This window comes from Anomalospiza imberbis, chromosome 5, assembly GCF_031753505.1.
Source record: "Anomalospiza imberbis isolate Cuckoo-Finch-1a 21T00152 chromosome 5, ASM3175350v1, whole genome shotgun sequence".
NCBI lineage: Eukaryota > Metazoa > Chordata > Aves > Passeriformes > Viduidae > Anomalospiza > Anomalospiza imberbis.
The window spans coordinates 62,842,019-62,855,782 of NC_089685.1; the positions used below are offsets into that span (position 1 = coordinate 62,842,019).

General features: G+C 48.7%; 1 protein-coding gene across 8 annotated transcripts in view; it reads right to left on the minus strand.

The window, feature by feature from the left end:
• NFAM1 (NFAT activating protein with ITAM motif 1) overlaps positions 1-4,071 on the minus strand; it is a 90,883-nt gene extending 86,812 nt beyond the window's left edge. For 4 of the 8 annotated variants that reach the window (XM_068191453.1, XM_068191456.1, XM_068191454.1 and 1 more), the window contains exon 1: positions 271-1,445. In XM_068191453.1, coding sequence (XP_068047554.1) covers positions 271-325 — 55 coding nt within the window. In that variant the 5' untranslated portion in view covers positions 326-1,445. The other 4 variants (XM_068191459.1, XM_068191460.1, XM_068191452.1 and 1 more) reach the window with 4 other exon arrangements.
• Between the last annotated feature and the right edge of the window lie 9,693 nt (positions 4,072-13,764).

The following is a 13,764-nucleotide window of genomic DNA, read 5'->3' on the forward strand; positions in this document are numbered from 1 at the left end:
GTATTATCTCTGAAGCCACTAGGTTGAAAAGAACATACCAAGGAAAAAGCTAAGACATTTTATTTAGGTTATCTAACCCTTCTCCCATGTTCCCCCTTTCTTGAGGATTCACTCTCTTAGCTTTGAAATGCTTAAAAGACAGAAATAGCAGCAGCGTGCAAATTCCTAGAGGGGATCTCTGGAAATTAGCAAAAGATAGCAGCTGGAACTGCTCTAATATGCAAAACATGACAGTAAACAAAAGGAATTAAAAAGAAAATATTTGTTTACCTCCATACTGAAGCAACCAAAGAAACAGGAAGATGACTTTTAGATTTGGAATCATGATGGGGGGGGGGTCAAAGGCTGTAAGAACGCAACCAGACACAAAGATCCAAAAGGCAAAGGAGGTGGGGGTTTGTCAGGTATTGTCATGCCAGGGCAGCTGGTTGATCTCCTCCTGTTTGTGAAAGGACAGGCGAGATGTACACACACTGCATTTGGCAAGCAGTTCCTGGCAGATGCAAGCTCTTCTGCTTTTTGGTCAGACTCCTCCCCACACCAGGGTTGACTTCTCTGTACTACAACGATGGTGTTAGATCCACTAGTGGGTGTCCAAACACTAAACCACAAGCACTTTAACAAGAGTTTGCTTCCTGATGACTGTAAAGTATCACATGCATTTGCAACAAACTGTCACCTTCCACAAAGCCTGGGATCACCTGCTTTGCCTTCAACACAGAAAACCAGTATGCATATGAGTAGTCAGTAAAGAGCAAAGGCTCTACTGCACCCCTGACTCCACAAAACGGCCCTCTGCAGCCAACTTCTCCAGTAGGTCCCTTGAGAGGAAGGCACTCACATTCGCAAAGTGAGAACAGCCAGACAGCGAATTCGTCCCAACAGCTGGACCGTTTCAGATCCACACCATGCTGGCTCTGAACCAGCTTCGCAATGCAGGCAAGCTTTAAGTAATCTATTGTAGGCAAATCTAAGGAGAGCCCTCTGAAGAAGAAAAAACACGTTTTGTGGGAGGCTCCTGCCGCCTATACTCACGAAGAGTCTTTGATTTTCAATGAATGCTTGTTTTTAGCTAAGACATCTGCAATGCAACAGCTGAGCAGCATCTGACTCATAAAAACTCCAGTGGCTGAGAGGTCTTCACTTCTCTTTAGGCAGCTTCCTCCTTTCACACTTCTTGTGAGACAATTGCACTGTCCACAAGAAAGCACTTTACTGCAACTTCAAGGTTGCCCATTCACATGGGGTGCTGTGCTGCAGAGACTGGTGGGGGATGGTCATGTGGGGAAAGACCTAAGGCAGTAGATGAGCCTGTAAGCTTCATGTATTCAAAATCACTATCAGTTGTTTTATGCCTCCAGACTTTGTAGGAACGAGGTTTACTCCAAACAACCTTTGGTTTACAGCATTTTTCCTCCTGTTCAGCCTGGGACAGGTCCCCAGGAGGAAGAGGTCTTGACACAGGGGGAGGCATGTAGCTGCATGATGCCCAGGGATGGCTGGGAGCCCTGACAGACGGGGAGTAGAGAAAGTGGTTTTGTGTAGCTCTGCAAGGCTGGTGCAGCAGCTGCACTCCTCCAGGGAAGGTTTAGCTCAGATAAGCCAAAACCAACTCCTCTCCCCAAGACATGCTGATGTGAGCTGCACGGGGCTGGTCTCAGCTGGAAATCACTCCTCACAGGTCTTAATGCTGAGCAGCAAGGACAATCAAAAGCAGTAACAAGACACTTGGGGCCCACTTGGTATTTCAGATATGGAGGCACAGATCAGGCAGCTGTGGCTCTGGGGTCACAACGGTATTCAGAAGCCTTTCTCAGGCCTGAACAGCATCTCAGGGTAGTTGGGGCAGGGAGAGAGAAGGAAGCAGAGGCTCACTACCTTCCTGTGGAAGAACTCCACTGAATAGTCAGGGCTTCCTCGGCTCTTATATCATGCTCATCCCCATGGTAGCACACAGCTTTGTAATTTCCAGTATTGATGTATTTCTAGAGGACAGAACATGCTGCTTCTGCCAGCAATGTGTTTTAACTGTTATCAGCATTTATCTGTTTCAGGAATTCAGGGTGATAAGTGGATTAAGTGTGGTAGGTTTGTAGGGCTCCTAGGTCAACATCATCCTTCCGTCCTTTCTGTTCTCCTATAAACAATCCTGTTGCCACTCAAAATGCCAAGTCCTAGAAATATCACTGTCTGGAATTAAAAAAAAAAAAAATAAAAATTCTAGCATTTCAAAAGAGATCACACATAAGACTCAGCTGTGGGATTAAAGGCACAGCCAGGCCAGAAATACATTCACTGCTGGGATTTGCTATGGTAGAGCTCACTGAAAAGAAATGGCTTTGAAACGACTACCCAGCAGCTATTAACTGCGAGACAGGATGACATTCTGTTCCTTAGAGCCTAAAGGGAGCCTGAATCTTTGAATGTTAAATTCTAATTCAATTTGGTCTGGGGATTCTGAACTGAGTTTTAACCCTGGAGAAATAAATGGGAGGAAGATGAGGAAAAGCTGGGGAGCTGCTATTACCAGCCAGTAGCGGGACTGAACTGATCACCCCAAAACTTAGGTGGAATAACCACAATACCTGTGCCAAAGGAAATAAATTAAAAAGCTCCAAAGGAACAGGTCATTGTATAACCTTCACCGATGCATTATACAGTACATTGCTGCATGTGAGCCAGTCTCTACAGCATGATGAGGAGAGAACAGCCTAGCCAGTTGTAAACCCACCAGAGCACTGACTGGCCAGGACCTGTAAGGCTTGGTCCTTCTTTTGATGCAGCGAATGCTGACACTTCCTGAAATTAAATACAGGATTGGGGTAGATTCAAGCTGGTTTCTGCCTGTAGTTGAAAAGTGGATATTAATTTCACTCAAGCACTTTAAAAAGCCCACAATAGTGGCCAGTATTCCCAATGGTGAGGAAAAGCACATTGTTCCAGCATGCATGAACAACAAGTTTGGGCAAGTACTGCACCTACCAGAAGTGCCTGTTCACAGCTGTGTCCAGTGTACACCCACAAGTCACGGCACGCACACGAGCCCACACATGCCCCCACAGCCAACTCCAGGGAAAGCATTAATTCAAACAAAAAGGCTGCTGCTAGCCAAGGCAAAAGCAATGCTGCAGAGACCACAACAAAGCCTCTTTATTGCTGAAGCGTTTAACACCACAACCATCCAAAAGAGAAACACTTGGCACACAGAAAAGCTGCAGCAGCTCAGCGAGCCTGATTGCACAGAGCGCTTCAGAGCATTCTCCAGCACAGCAGCTCTGGGTTTGCTGCCTTGTCAGAGACCAGCTCAAACCCCCACGGCTGGAAAGCCAGCCAGTGGCAACATGTGCACCTCTGAGGATTCACAATCTCTTTGACTCATATGACCCCAGACTCCAAGGCACAGAGTTTCCCTCTGTCTGGCAGCAGGAGTGATAGCAGAGCCAGCATGAGCAGGACCGTACCCCTGCCAGCATTTTTACCACTGTTGTGTATCGAGTGCCTCTCAGCAGGGCTGGATGATGCTGAGGTAAAAGCTGCCAATGCCCTCACTACATTTCTACCCACTGAAATGCTGTAGGAAGAGAATTATCAGTGACTTGATGGGAAAACAGAAAATTAGAGGTGTTGACACCACCATGGGGAAGGGAGGGGACAGTTCTCTAATTCCCTTTCACCGGCAAAACAAGTCTGCCTTAGAAATCACCTACTCTTTTCTCTTTCTTTTTTTTTTTCTTTTTCTCTGCTCACCTGCTGGAAAGATTCCCAGGGACTAAGTTACCACCACAGGCCTGACGCACTCTCAGAGCCGTGCCTCTGCCTCACGGTGAATCCCACCCATTCTCCTCCACTGGCTCCTTTTGTGGCAAGCTGTGGCCAGCGGGAATTCGCCTGGTAGGAGAGCTTTGCCTACTCAGGGTGACACCTTCCAGAAGAATATCTACCTGGCCGGGCCTGGGGCTGACGCGAGGCCAGGGCGGAGCGGGCCACGTTAGGTCCGCCTGATCCAGAGGGTTAAATCTTCCCCCGGGCAGCCCTCCCCGGCCCCTGCGGGAGGCTGAGCCGCGCACAGCGAGCCCGCTCCGGCCGTGCGGCGGTGGCGGTGGCGGTGGCGGGGCGGGCAGGGACGGGCGGCGGCCGCTCCCGCCGACCCGCGCCCTCGCCCACAAGATGGCGCCGCCGCCCCGGCCGCCCCCTCCCTCCTTCCCGCGCCCGCCCACCCACCACGGGCCCAGGGCACCGGGGGGCCGGAGGAGACGGAGAAAACGAGCACAACCAGGATCCACTTAAGGCAAAATTAATGCTAATTAACCGTAATCAACAGCTCGAGGAACAACTTTTACTCGGCAAGCAGCAGATACTGCACTCGCAGTTCGCCCGTCAGGCACGAGCAGCAGACAGCACAAGACGGGCTGTGGAAAAGGAAAACGAAGCGCTCTGCCGCGGGTGTACCCTTCGCTGCTGTGTCCTGCCCTCGCCGCCGCTCTCTGCGCCAGAGGTCACCGTCCCCGCGGCAGCCCAGCCCAGCCCAGTCGTGCCCCGCTCGCCTCTTGCCCCACCACCGGACACTCCCCTCGCAGCCCTCTCTGGCAGCGGCAGCCGAGTCACTTCTGCTGAGCCCTTTGGGGGGGCCGGGGGCAAAGCACAGGGAGCTGCCGGCAGCATTGCCTCCAGCCCTGGCACCGCCTCCGCGCTCACAAGCCATCCGTCTATGCCGGAGGTGCTCTGGAAACTCCTGCCAGTGCTAGTGAGGAGCACAGTTTTATTATGAATGACAATTCTCAGCTTGCAGAGGCCTCTTGGCACCACGTGTGGGTGCTTCCCACCACAAGCAAAGCCCAAATACCTATTTCATGCTACTGACCAGTGATGCTGCACTAGTTAAGGGGCTGGTAATGGTAGTCAGCTTGCTGCGGTTGCCTCAGCAGGAGCAGGCTCAAAAGAGTGTCCCCACAAACAGCCACAGACTCACACACCTCCACAGCCCCCACGGGAGCATGAGTACGGGAGTAGCAGGCACACAGCCCTCCCACGGTCACAGGATATGTCACCAGCCCCTCAATGCCACAACCCGAACAGCCCAAACTTTCTCACATTAGCAGCAAAAATGCTGGGGGTGGGATGCTGGGCAGGAGCAGGGCATGCTGCCAGCAGTGCTCTCCTAAAACAGGAGTCCCTGAGCCCCTGCTCGCCAGCTGCGTGCCTTGAGGTGTGCACATCAGGCTCTGAAACTGTGCTGAGTGACCGGGCTGTGCATCCCCCCTGCTGGGGGTGAAGGGGGGCAGGGCAGGCAAGTTTGGCAGGTGCTGGGTCCTGTGCAGGGCACACACAGGGAGGATCATGTTGGACAAGATGGCATCAGTTGCAAGGGAGCCGCAGGAATGGTTCCTGCCAGCAATGGCCTTGCCAGATGGCCCTTCTGGTCTTGTCTGTGCAGGAAAACTCCTTGGGCCTCAGCCCTGCTTCGAGCCAGCCAGCTGTGCCAACCCCAGCTCCCTGCAGCCTGGCAACAGTTTCTGACTGCCCCCAGGTACCCAAGCCTGCCCCACAGCTGACTCCGAATCTAAGCTCCTTCCCCCTGAGCTTGTTCAGGTCCCTGCACTCCCTTTCACCCAAACCACCTCATTCCCTTGCCTGCTCTTTCTCTCCCTCTTTTCTGGCTTTTGTTTTTTATTTCTTTTTTAATGTCTTCCCCTTTTTTGGTTTCTTTTTGGGACCCTTTCTTCAGCCTGCAGGAGCTTTGCAGCTCAGGACATTGGGAAGTAGAACAGGCAGCACAGCTGCAGTGACCCTGGGAACCAGCATGGACCCCCACAGCGGACACTTGAGTGCACTCACACCCGCTCTGGATTGGCACAGCTTTCCTCATGCACTCCAGGCTTCTGCCAGCTCCCAGGAGGAAAGCTGGGAAAGGATTAAGTAGCTAAGTATCTCATTGGCAAGTGAATATATTGTTTTTTCTTTCTATTAATTCCTCAACTTTGCTTTGATTGTGGACTGTGGAGAATAGGCAGGCTGATACAGCTGTAATAGCACACCCTCCTAGGGTGGAAAAACATAATTTTGCCACCAGGCCTTATTCTGGCTATGAAAACTAAATAAAGGATCCTGGCAAAAACATGTGCTGGAAGAACCACATCTCTGCTAGGATTTTTGCCAATACAGAAATGTGTTTCATTCTGTTTTCCTCCCTACCTCTGAATTTCCCACCTGCTGTCTACGTTCCTGGCTCACAGAACTACGGGACAAGGATTTGTAGTTTTGACCTAATGCAAGAGAAACATCACTGAGTTTTGTTTTTCAAACCCTTACAGACCACTGCTGAGTGCACTGGGAGTATCCAAGGCTGCTGCAGGCCATGGGGAGACCTGGGAGGGGTTTTGTGAACCTCCCTGTGGGCCTGGAGGTAAGGCACTGAGCCTTAACCCACTCCAACCCCTCCAATGGAAAGAGGTCTCCTTTCCCTGGAGAAGTGCGTGATGACAGATGTGGGTCCTACAGGGATGAGAAATGCAAAAAACCCTGGAGTATAAGAGGAAGCATATCCTGTCTGCATGGAGACACAAACCTCAGCGGGAGCAAGTGCATGGAGTTGAGACTATATGGATACCATAGTAGGGTTCAGACACCTTCTTCGATGACTAATTATATCTCCACTTGCTCTTTATATATATATATATATGCATGTATATACATGTACCCACATTTTATACCTAGCTACTAATACTGCTGAGGTTTCCCTAAGGCACCCCCTCTGTGTCCCCCTATAGCCCAAGTAGCCATGCTGAGACCCTCTACCACAGCTGGGCCCACGGTTTCTCCTGCAGACCACTATCTCCTCACTCTGTACACTCTGGGGAAATCCTTCCCCACCACAGTACTGCTTCCTCTATTATCTCTGCCCAGCTGTGGTTTATAAGTTGTTTAAATCTCTTCTAGGAACAGATAAAGATCACAGTTACCCAGAATCCAAAAACACAGCTTGAAATGTGGTTAGACTCTGCCCTACTTTCATTGAGTTGAGAGCAAGGCTCTGCCAAGGTGCTCAGGGGAGATGAGATGTGAAAGATCCATTTCAGCAAATCACCCCTTCCCATCAGACCAAAAAATAAACCTAATGCATCCCCTCCAAACCTGTTGCATCTGTTCAAACCACATCACCTCTCCTCCTAGTTTGCCCAGGACTTGCAGGTGAGCAGGGCATGGGGCCATGGAGCCTGAGAGAGATGCTGTCCTGCACTGCAACACTTGGCACAGGTACAGGTACAGGCATGTCCCCAAGCTGAGAAAGGTGCAAGGGATTCACTAAATCAGGGCCATGAGGATGGCAATGCAGGGTGTGCTGCAGATTAAGAACAAGATGTGTTGGTAGAGTTTTTACCATCCACATGCTCACCAACAGCTTTTCCCCACAGCAAGTTGCTCCCTAAGCTGGGGGAGCTGCTGAAGTGGAAGTGCTGCCCGGGACTTCCCTCCTGTGAAAAATCCCCTCCCTGGGAAGTCCACACTGGGTTTCAGAGCTGCTGTGTGGCTGTGCCTCCAAGGTGAGCTGGCTCCCTTGCACTGTCAGACTCCTCTTAGAGCAGTATTTCCAGAGATCTGCAGTGATCTAGGAAGGGATACTGCTGAATAAATGCCAGGGTTTTTTTTCCTTCTCTTGAGTGGTGCCAGCCCACAGGACCAACCTGCAGACAAAGATGTGTGTTTCCATCACCCATTTTGCCTGTGGGCTGATTCTGATAACCCTGGGCTTTTCTCACAAGCACTGCTGGTGTTCAGAGGAGATGGGACTTGGGCAGCAGAGAACACCTTGCAAATATATACCTCCAGCTCTATTACTTTCTCCAAAGTAGAGAATGTTTGCTGAATGATTCCACCTATACTCCAAGTGGAATACATGGAGCAGTACATGGAGAGTAGCCTCTTGCAAACACTAATATTTCATTTCAAGGGTATTACTTAACCCTGCTTGGAAGGGCTTGTATCAAGGCAAGGATCAGAGCAGCACTGGGGTATTTTTGCTGGTGCTCTTATTAGAGGTAGCATCAGTGAGGTGTTTCTGGAGAAGGGTTTGCTGCAGTCAAGGCTATTAAGAGATGCTGAAGAAGGCTTCATCTGAAAGATAGTACAGATAATTATGATATTTAGTAGCGCCACTTACAAGGGCTGACTTGAGCAGCCTTGGAAGGAAGAATGAAAAAATCCTTCCTAATGTGTTTGTGCCAGCAAACACATTAGGATCTCCTGCAAGAAGTTTTTCCATCCTATTGAAAAGCTTTGTTAGAAAGAATGATGAGAACAGTAATAATAAGGCGCTATAATTATACCTGATCCTTCTATAATCTTTCTCTTTGCAGAGTTCGGGAGCACTTTACTGCTATTATTGGATTTGAACAGTCCCATCTGGATAACATACGACTGATTTGTTTGCATGGCTTATTTTAGGTATCTCAGCATGCACATTAGACTTGCTTCATATCTGGTTGATTCCCTGCACAGTCTGGAAGAGCAGGAAAAGATCTGCAACTCATGTTCTCCACCACCCCATTCTCCCATCCCAATGCCTAGGAGAGCTACTTACAGAAGACCAAGGACAAAAGGAACCATCAGTCCTTCCTAACTCAGTACCGCAGAATGTACAACTGTAGTACTGAAGCACATAGAACATGGAGGCTGGATACTACCAGGAATGCCTGGATTTGCACCTGTATTATTCTAGGCTTGAGATTCCATGGATTCCAAAACAACTCAAGAGGCACTGAAAGTCTGGCAGCAAACACCTCACGCTCTGTGATCAGAATAGGCTACCTGAACCTTTTAAACAAAGGGATGAACTGCGTGTTTCCAGCAGACACAGAACCAGGGAAAGCGTGAGGGTGGTCGCGTCTTTCTGGATTTAGCATTCCTTGCAACACCATCTCAGTGACAGAGACACTGCTGCGCTCTGGCCACAGCTCCCATTCACCGTGTCATTAAATGAGTGACCATCAGTGTCATGAACCTTGTTGTCCCCTTGCAGGAGCTCTTGAGTGTGAAGGTGGGCACTTGCTACTTCACTCTGCCAGGGCCAGGAGAAATGAGACATAATTGACAATAATTCAGCCCATACTTAAAAACCCTATATAAAAATGAGATTAAAAAAAATTAAAAGCACAATACAAAAACTATGGTTTAGGCGACTTGGACAGTTTTCAGTCTGAAAATCACAGCAATTTATCACTAGTTTGCAGTTTGAGGAGGGATTGTCCCTTTCAGACTGAATCACCATAAAACAAGCACAAGTTGCCTGATCCTTTTGTTTCTCTCACCAGTTTTTAGGGATTTTTTTTTGTCCTGTGAACTGAAGAAGGGTTTTCTCCTGCATCCCTTACATATCCCACCTGGCTTCATTCATAAGGACAGATGAGGTTTCTAGTGTCTGCCCATCCCTAAGGCTGTGGGACATCTTGTTGAGGAGTTTAAGACAACCCATTAGCCCTGTCTAGTTTTCCCCTACTTAATTTTTGGTGTATTATATCCAGTCTCCTCACTTTCATTCTCCTAGATTCTTCAGAGCCGTCTCTGTCAATTTGTTTACTTCTAGTTTATTTTTAAAAGACAAACCCCCAATGGACATAAGCTCTCAAGTCCCTTTTGAAAACGCTGTCTTCTCCGTAAGTGTTTTGTTTGTGATCCTCTCCAATCCTTTAGGCTATTGTTTACAAGCTGGAAGGCATCTGCACTTGGGCTAATCATGCCGAATGCCAGCAATTCCCCCAGCATGATTTGTTGCACAAGCCAGTGGGAGCAGGGTTTGTTTTGATTACGTTTAGTGCGGAAAACCCACATTTTGCTCACATCAGCCTGACAAAACAGGGAGGCCTAATCCGAAATCTTCAGAGAGGAACAATAATCTGGTCATTGATTTCAGTGGCATCTGGGACCAGCTCAAAGACCGAAGGTTCTGATGGCAAGGGTGGTGTCTTGGGAAAGCAGGTAGATCGGGAGGCAAAAATATTTAAAAGTGTATGCAAGTCATTTGCTCTGGGATGGATGAACCTAGCAGCCTGCCTTGTGCTTTGCTTCTCAAAGCTCTGCAGCTCCTTTCTGACATGCAGTTAGTCAGGCTGGGAGCCCCCAGCTCTGCCCCCACCAGCCGTCACTTCGGGCTGATGCTGGCCTCCCCCAGTGCCCTCAGCTGACAATTCAGGCTCCTTCACTCATTCTGAATGATGGCAATGTTTTTATCCTCAGCCTGTGCTGACACTTGCCTCCAGACATCAGATGGGTGTCCCAATTCTTCTGCTTGTGAAAGCTGGGAAGAAGCGCCCGAGGGCTGCTCCCTTTGGGGCTGCCATCAAGCTGCTGGGGCACGCAACTGCACTGCAGGGGTGGGTGTAGAGGTCTGCCAGGTGCAGACCCCTCTGTCTCCAGAGGCCCAGCACAGTTCTGGGAGCTCAGCACAGCTGTCCCTCCCCAAGCCACTAGCTTAGCTGGCCTGGGCTGCCCCCAGTGCTGCTGAGCCTCAGGCTGAGCCTAGGCTGGCTTGTTCCCACACTCCTGCCATAGCAGAGGTCTGCTCTACAAGGCACAGAACTCAAAAGCTCCACCTGGATCCTGCCTCTCCCCTGTTTTCCGACTCTGCTTTTCCTCCTCCAGAGGTGCTCCATTAATCACCATTAATCCCTTTTTGTACCCACATAGAGGTTAGTCTTGCTGGTGGCCTGTGGCAGAAATTTCCACAGCTTAAGCTACTACACGTCACATGAAGAAATGTCTCCTTTTGAATCTTGAAGTATTTTATCAGACGCCTCCCTGGATTTTTAAGAAAACACGTGGTTACCTACTCCATGGCATTTAGGCTTTACAGATCTCTGCCGCAGACCTCAGCCATCTCTTTTCTGGCTGAAGAGTCCTACTATCGAGCCAGCCCTTGCACAGGAAGCGTTTGGAAGTACTTTGCTTTGCCTGAATCAAAACCTCAGCTCCGCCAGCCCCAGCTGAGATCAGAAGGCAGCAAGAGCCTGCCAAGACACAGGCAGCTCTGCAGGGAGGCATCGGGAGTTTCAGAGCGACTCTGCCACATCTCCCTCTCCCTCTGACACCTGCTTTCTCTCTGAAGGCTGCCCTCAGTAGCCCGGCCTTTGCACCAGGGAATGGCACAGGGCAGGCAGAAAGCTCCAGCGTGTGCAGTTTTAACTGTACAGATGCCAAACATCTAAGGAACCGGGGCAAAACAAATTCAGTAAGACAAAGCCATCACATTCCCCTAACCAAGGTGTGTTGTAAATTAAGGGGTTTTGCACATGTAAAGACTAATGACACAAATACATATTTTCAGAGGGACATCAGGGTAAGGGTTAAAACTGAGATCCTGTGGGTATACAGGCCTTATTTTGAAGCTTGACTACCTAAGAGTTCATTTCCCAATCACTGAGGATGACCAAATAAATTTTTAAAGTGTTTTTGCACAAACTTGTGTCTTTTGGTGAATCCTGATCCCTAACGACATACAGACCCTTATGTCAGAGGTAATCAAGTATTATTACAAGAGCTGATGGCTGTGGGGCCCCTCCTAAGCACACACATGGGTACATATGGAAGTTATTAGCAAGTTCCAGAAAAGAATTTTGGAAAATTAACCCTTGGGGCCCCAGAACACTACCAACAGACAGCTGGCTGGGAGCAGACAAAGAGCAGTTTCCTGCTGGATGCCTGCAGCATATTGGGACTGAGATCCAGGCCCTTCACAGCATGGTAGAGGAAGCCCCTCTCGCAAGCACTAAACTTTTCAACTTCTGCTGTTAGGAAGAACACTTGAAAAAAACCATCTGCAAAGCCTGTGTAAGTTTCCTCAACAAAGTGAAATGAGTCAGCTGCAGAAATGTATAACATAACATATAAAAATGCAAACAATTTTCTTCTATTCCCCAAATGGTGCTCAAGAGGTTGTGAGGAAGTTTGCAATTTCTTTTTAAGTCCCCTTAGGAGCCACCAAAAGAAACATTTGGATACAGACCACCAGGAGCTACTCCTACGTGACAGAGGGACCCGTTCCGAGGCAGGGTCATTAAAGTGAACATCTCCCACTCTAATGAAAGCAGCAGGATAGTGTTACCCCACGGAAGTAAATTCTTACCCTTTTGCTTTGTACATCTTTTTCTCAAGAGCTGAAAGAAAAAGGTTTCTCCTCCAACATCCAAGCAGAGAACGAAGGATTCTAATGCTTGCCTCAGCCAATGCACTTTTCACTTTCCTGTTCTTTCTACATTGATTTGCTTTCTTGCACCAATCCTGATCTGCAGAGTGACCTCTCCTTGGGAATAATGAGGATACTCACACATGATGTGCTTTCAACTTCCACAATATAACAATGCTTGGCAGTAATTCACTGCTTTTCATCCACAGATCTCAAATCAATTTGCTGCAGCCCTGCATGGAATTGACTTACTTGTAAGACTGAGACAAGTGCTTGCTGTGCAATTAAACAAAACAAAACAAAATAAAACAAAAACAAAAAAAAACCCCAAAAAAAACCAACCAAAAAAAAAATAAAGTAGACTTTATTAAAATCCAAACTATTTCCTTCTCTCGTAGTGTGATTTTCCTAAAGCACAATCCAGGGCGCAAATAGCAGCCCCCAGCTACACAACCCAAGATACTCATTTGTGGCCAAATGAGAACAGTTCACAGCCAGGTCACAGCAATACCATCAGAAAGCTCTTCCCTCAGTGAGGTATAACCGTGGCCAGAAAACAGAAGCATTCCTGTGCTCAGTTCTAAACATGGAAGAAATTATACTGCCCCTCCACCCTCCTGCTTTCTGAAGGGAAGGCAGGAAGGGAGCCAAGGCACCTCAGCAGACACCTTCAAGAAAGCAAAGGATCAAGGGGTGGACATGATGCCTGGGCCAGCAGATCCAGTCCCACTCTTCCATGGCAGAGAGGGAGGGCAGCTGTGTGGCTGACCCTGCTGAGGCATGGGCTTCACCCAAGAGCCCAGGAACGGTCCCAGAGGTGCCCAGAGTCACCTGAGATGCTGACAGCAAGCAACACTATGCCCACATGTCAGCCACCCCAGGGCACACACCCCGCAGAAATGAACAATCCCAGCTCCTGCTTTTGCACTGGGCTGAGAGATGCAGTAGCTGCAGGGCCACCAAGCTGCCTCTGGCCTCCCTGCAGCTGGAAGGAGCATGAAGCAAGGACAAGATCACCACTTCCCTGACACTTATCCAACTACCCTGGTTGATAAGCCAATGCCCTGAGACAGGCAAGCCAGGCACCTCACCACCAGCAGAGCAACAAAGCCCTCCAGAGAATAATTCAGAGCATCTAAGTTCGGCTCCTGTGATGAATCACAGCCTGTATCTTTGTCTGTGCTGACACACACTTTAGTTCCTCAGATGAAACAGCTGAAGACAATAGAGCAAATTCAGTGTACTCTCTTCCCCTGTTCAGCTTTTTTCTTCCATACAGGTCTGAAGAGGAAAGTCAGCATGAGCAAAGCAGGCTGCCTGCCCAGCTACGGATATTTAGCATCCTATAAAATGGTTTGGCTCAAATTTTAGAGTATCTGAATTTCTTCTTTCATGTAGCTGTTTTCAATCACTTATTTTGAAGATATCATACCTACTATTTAAGCCAGCTGTGTTCCTCCCATTTGTACTCATACTCACCAGTTAAGTTCACTGATGCTGTGCCCTGTTCTAAGATCCTGAATTACTCATTTTTTTTCAAACACTCAGTACAAATTTTAAGGTACTAAAAAAACTTTCTAAAAATGTAG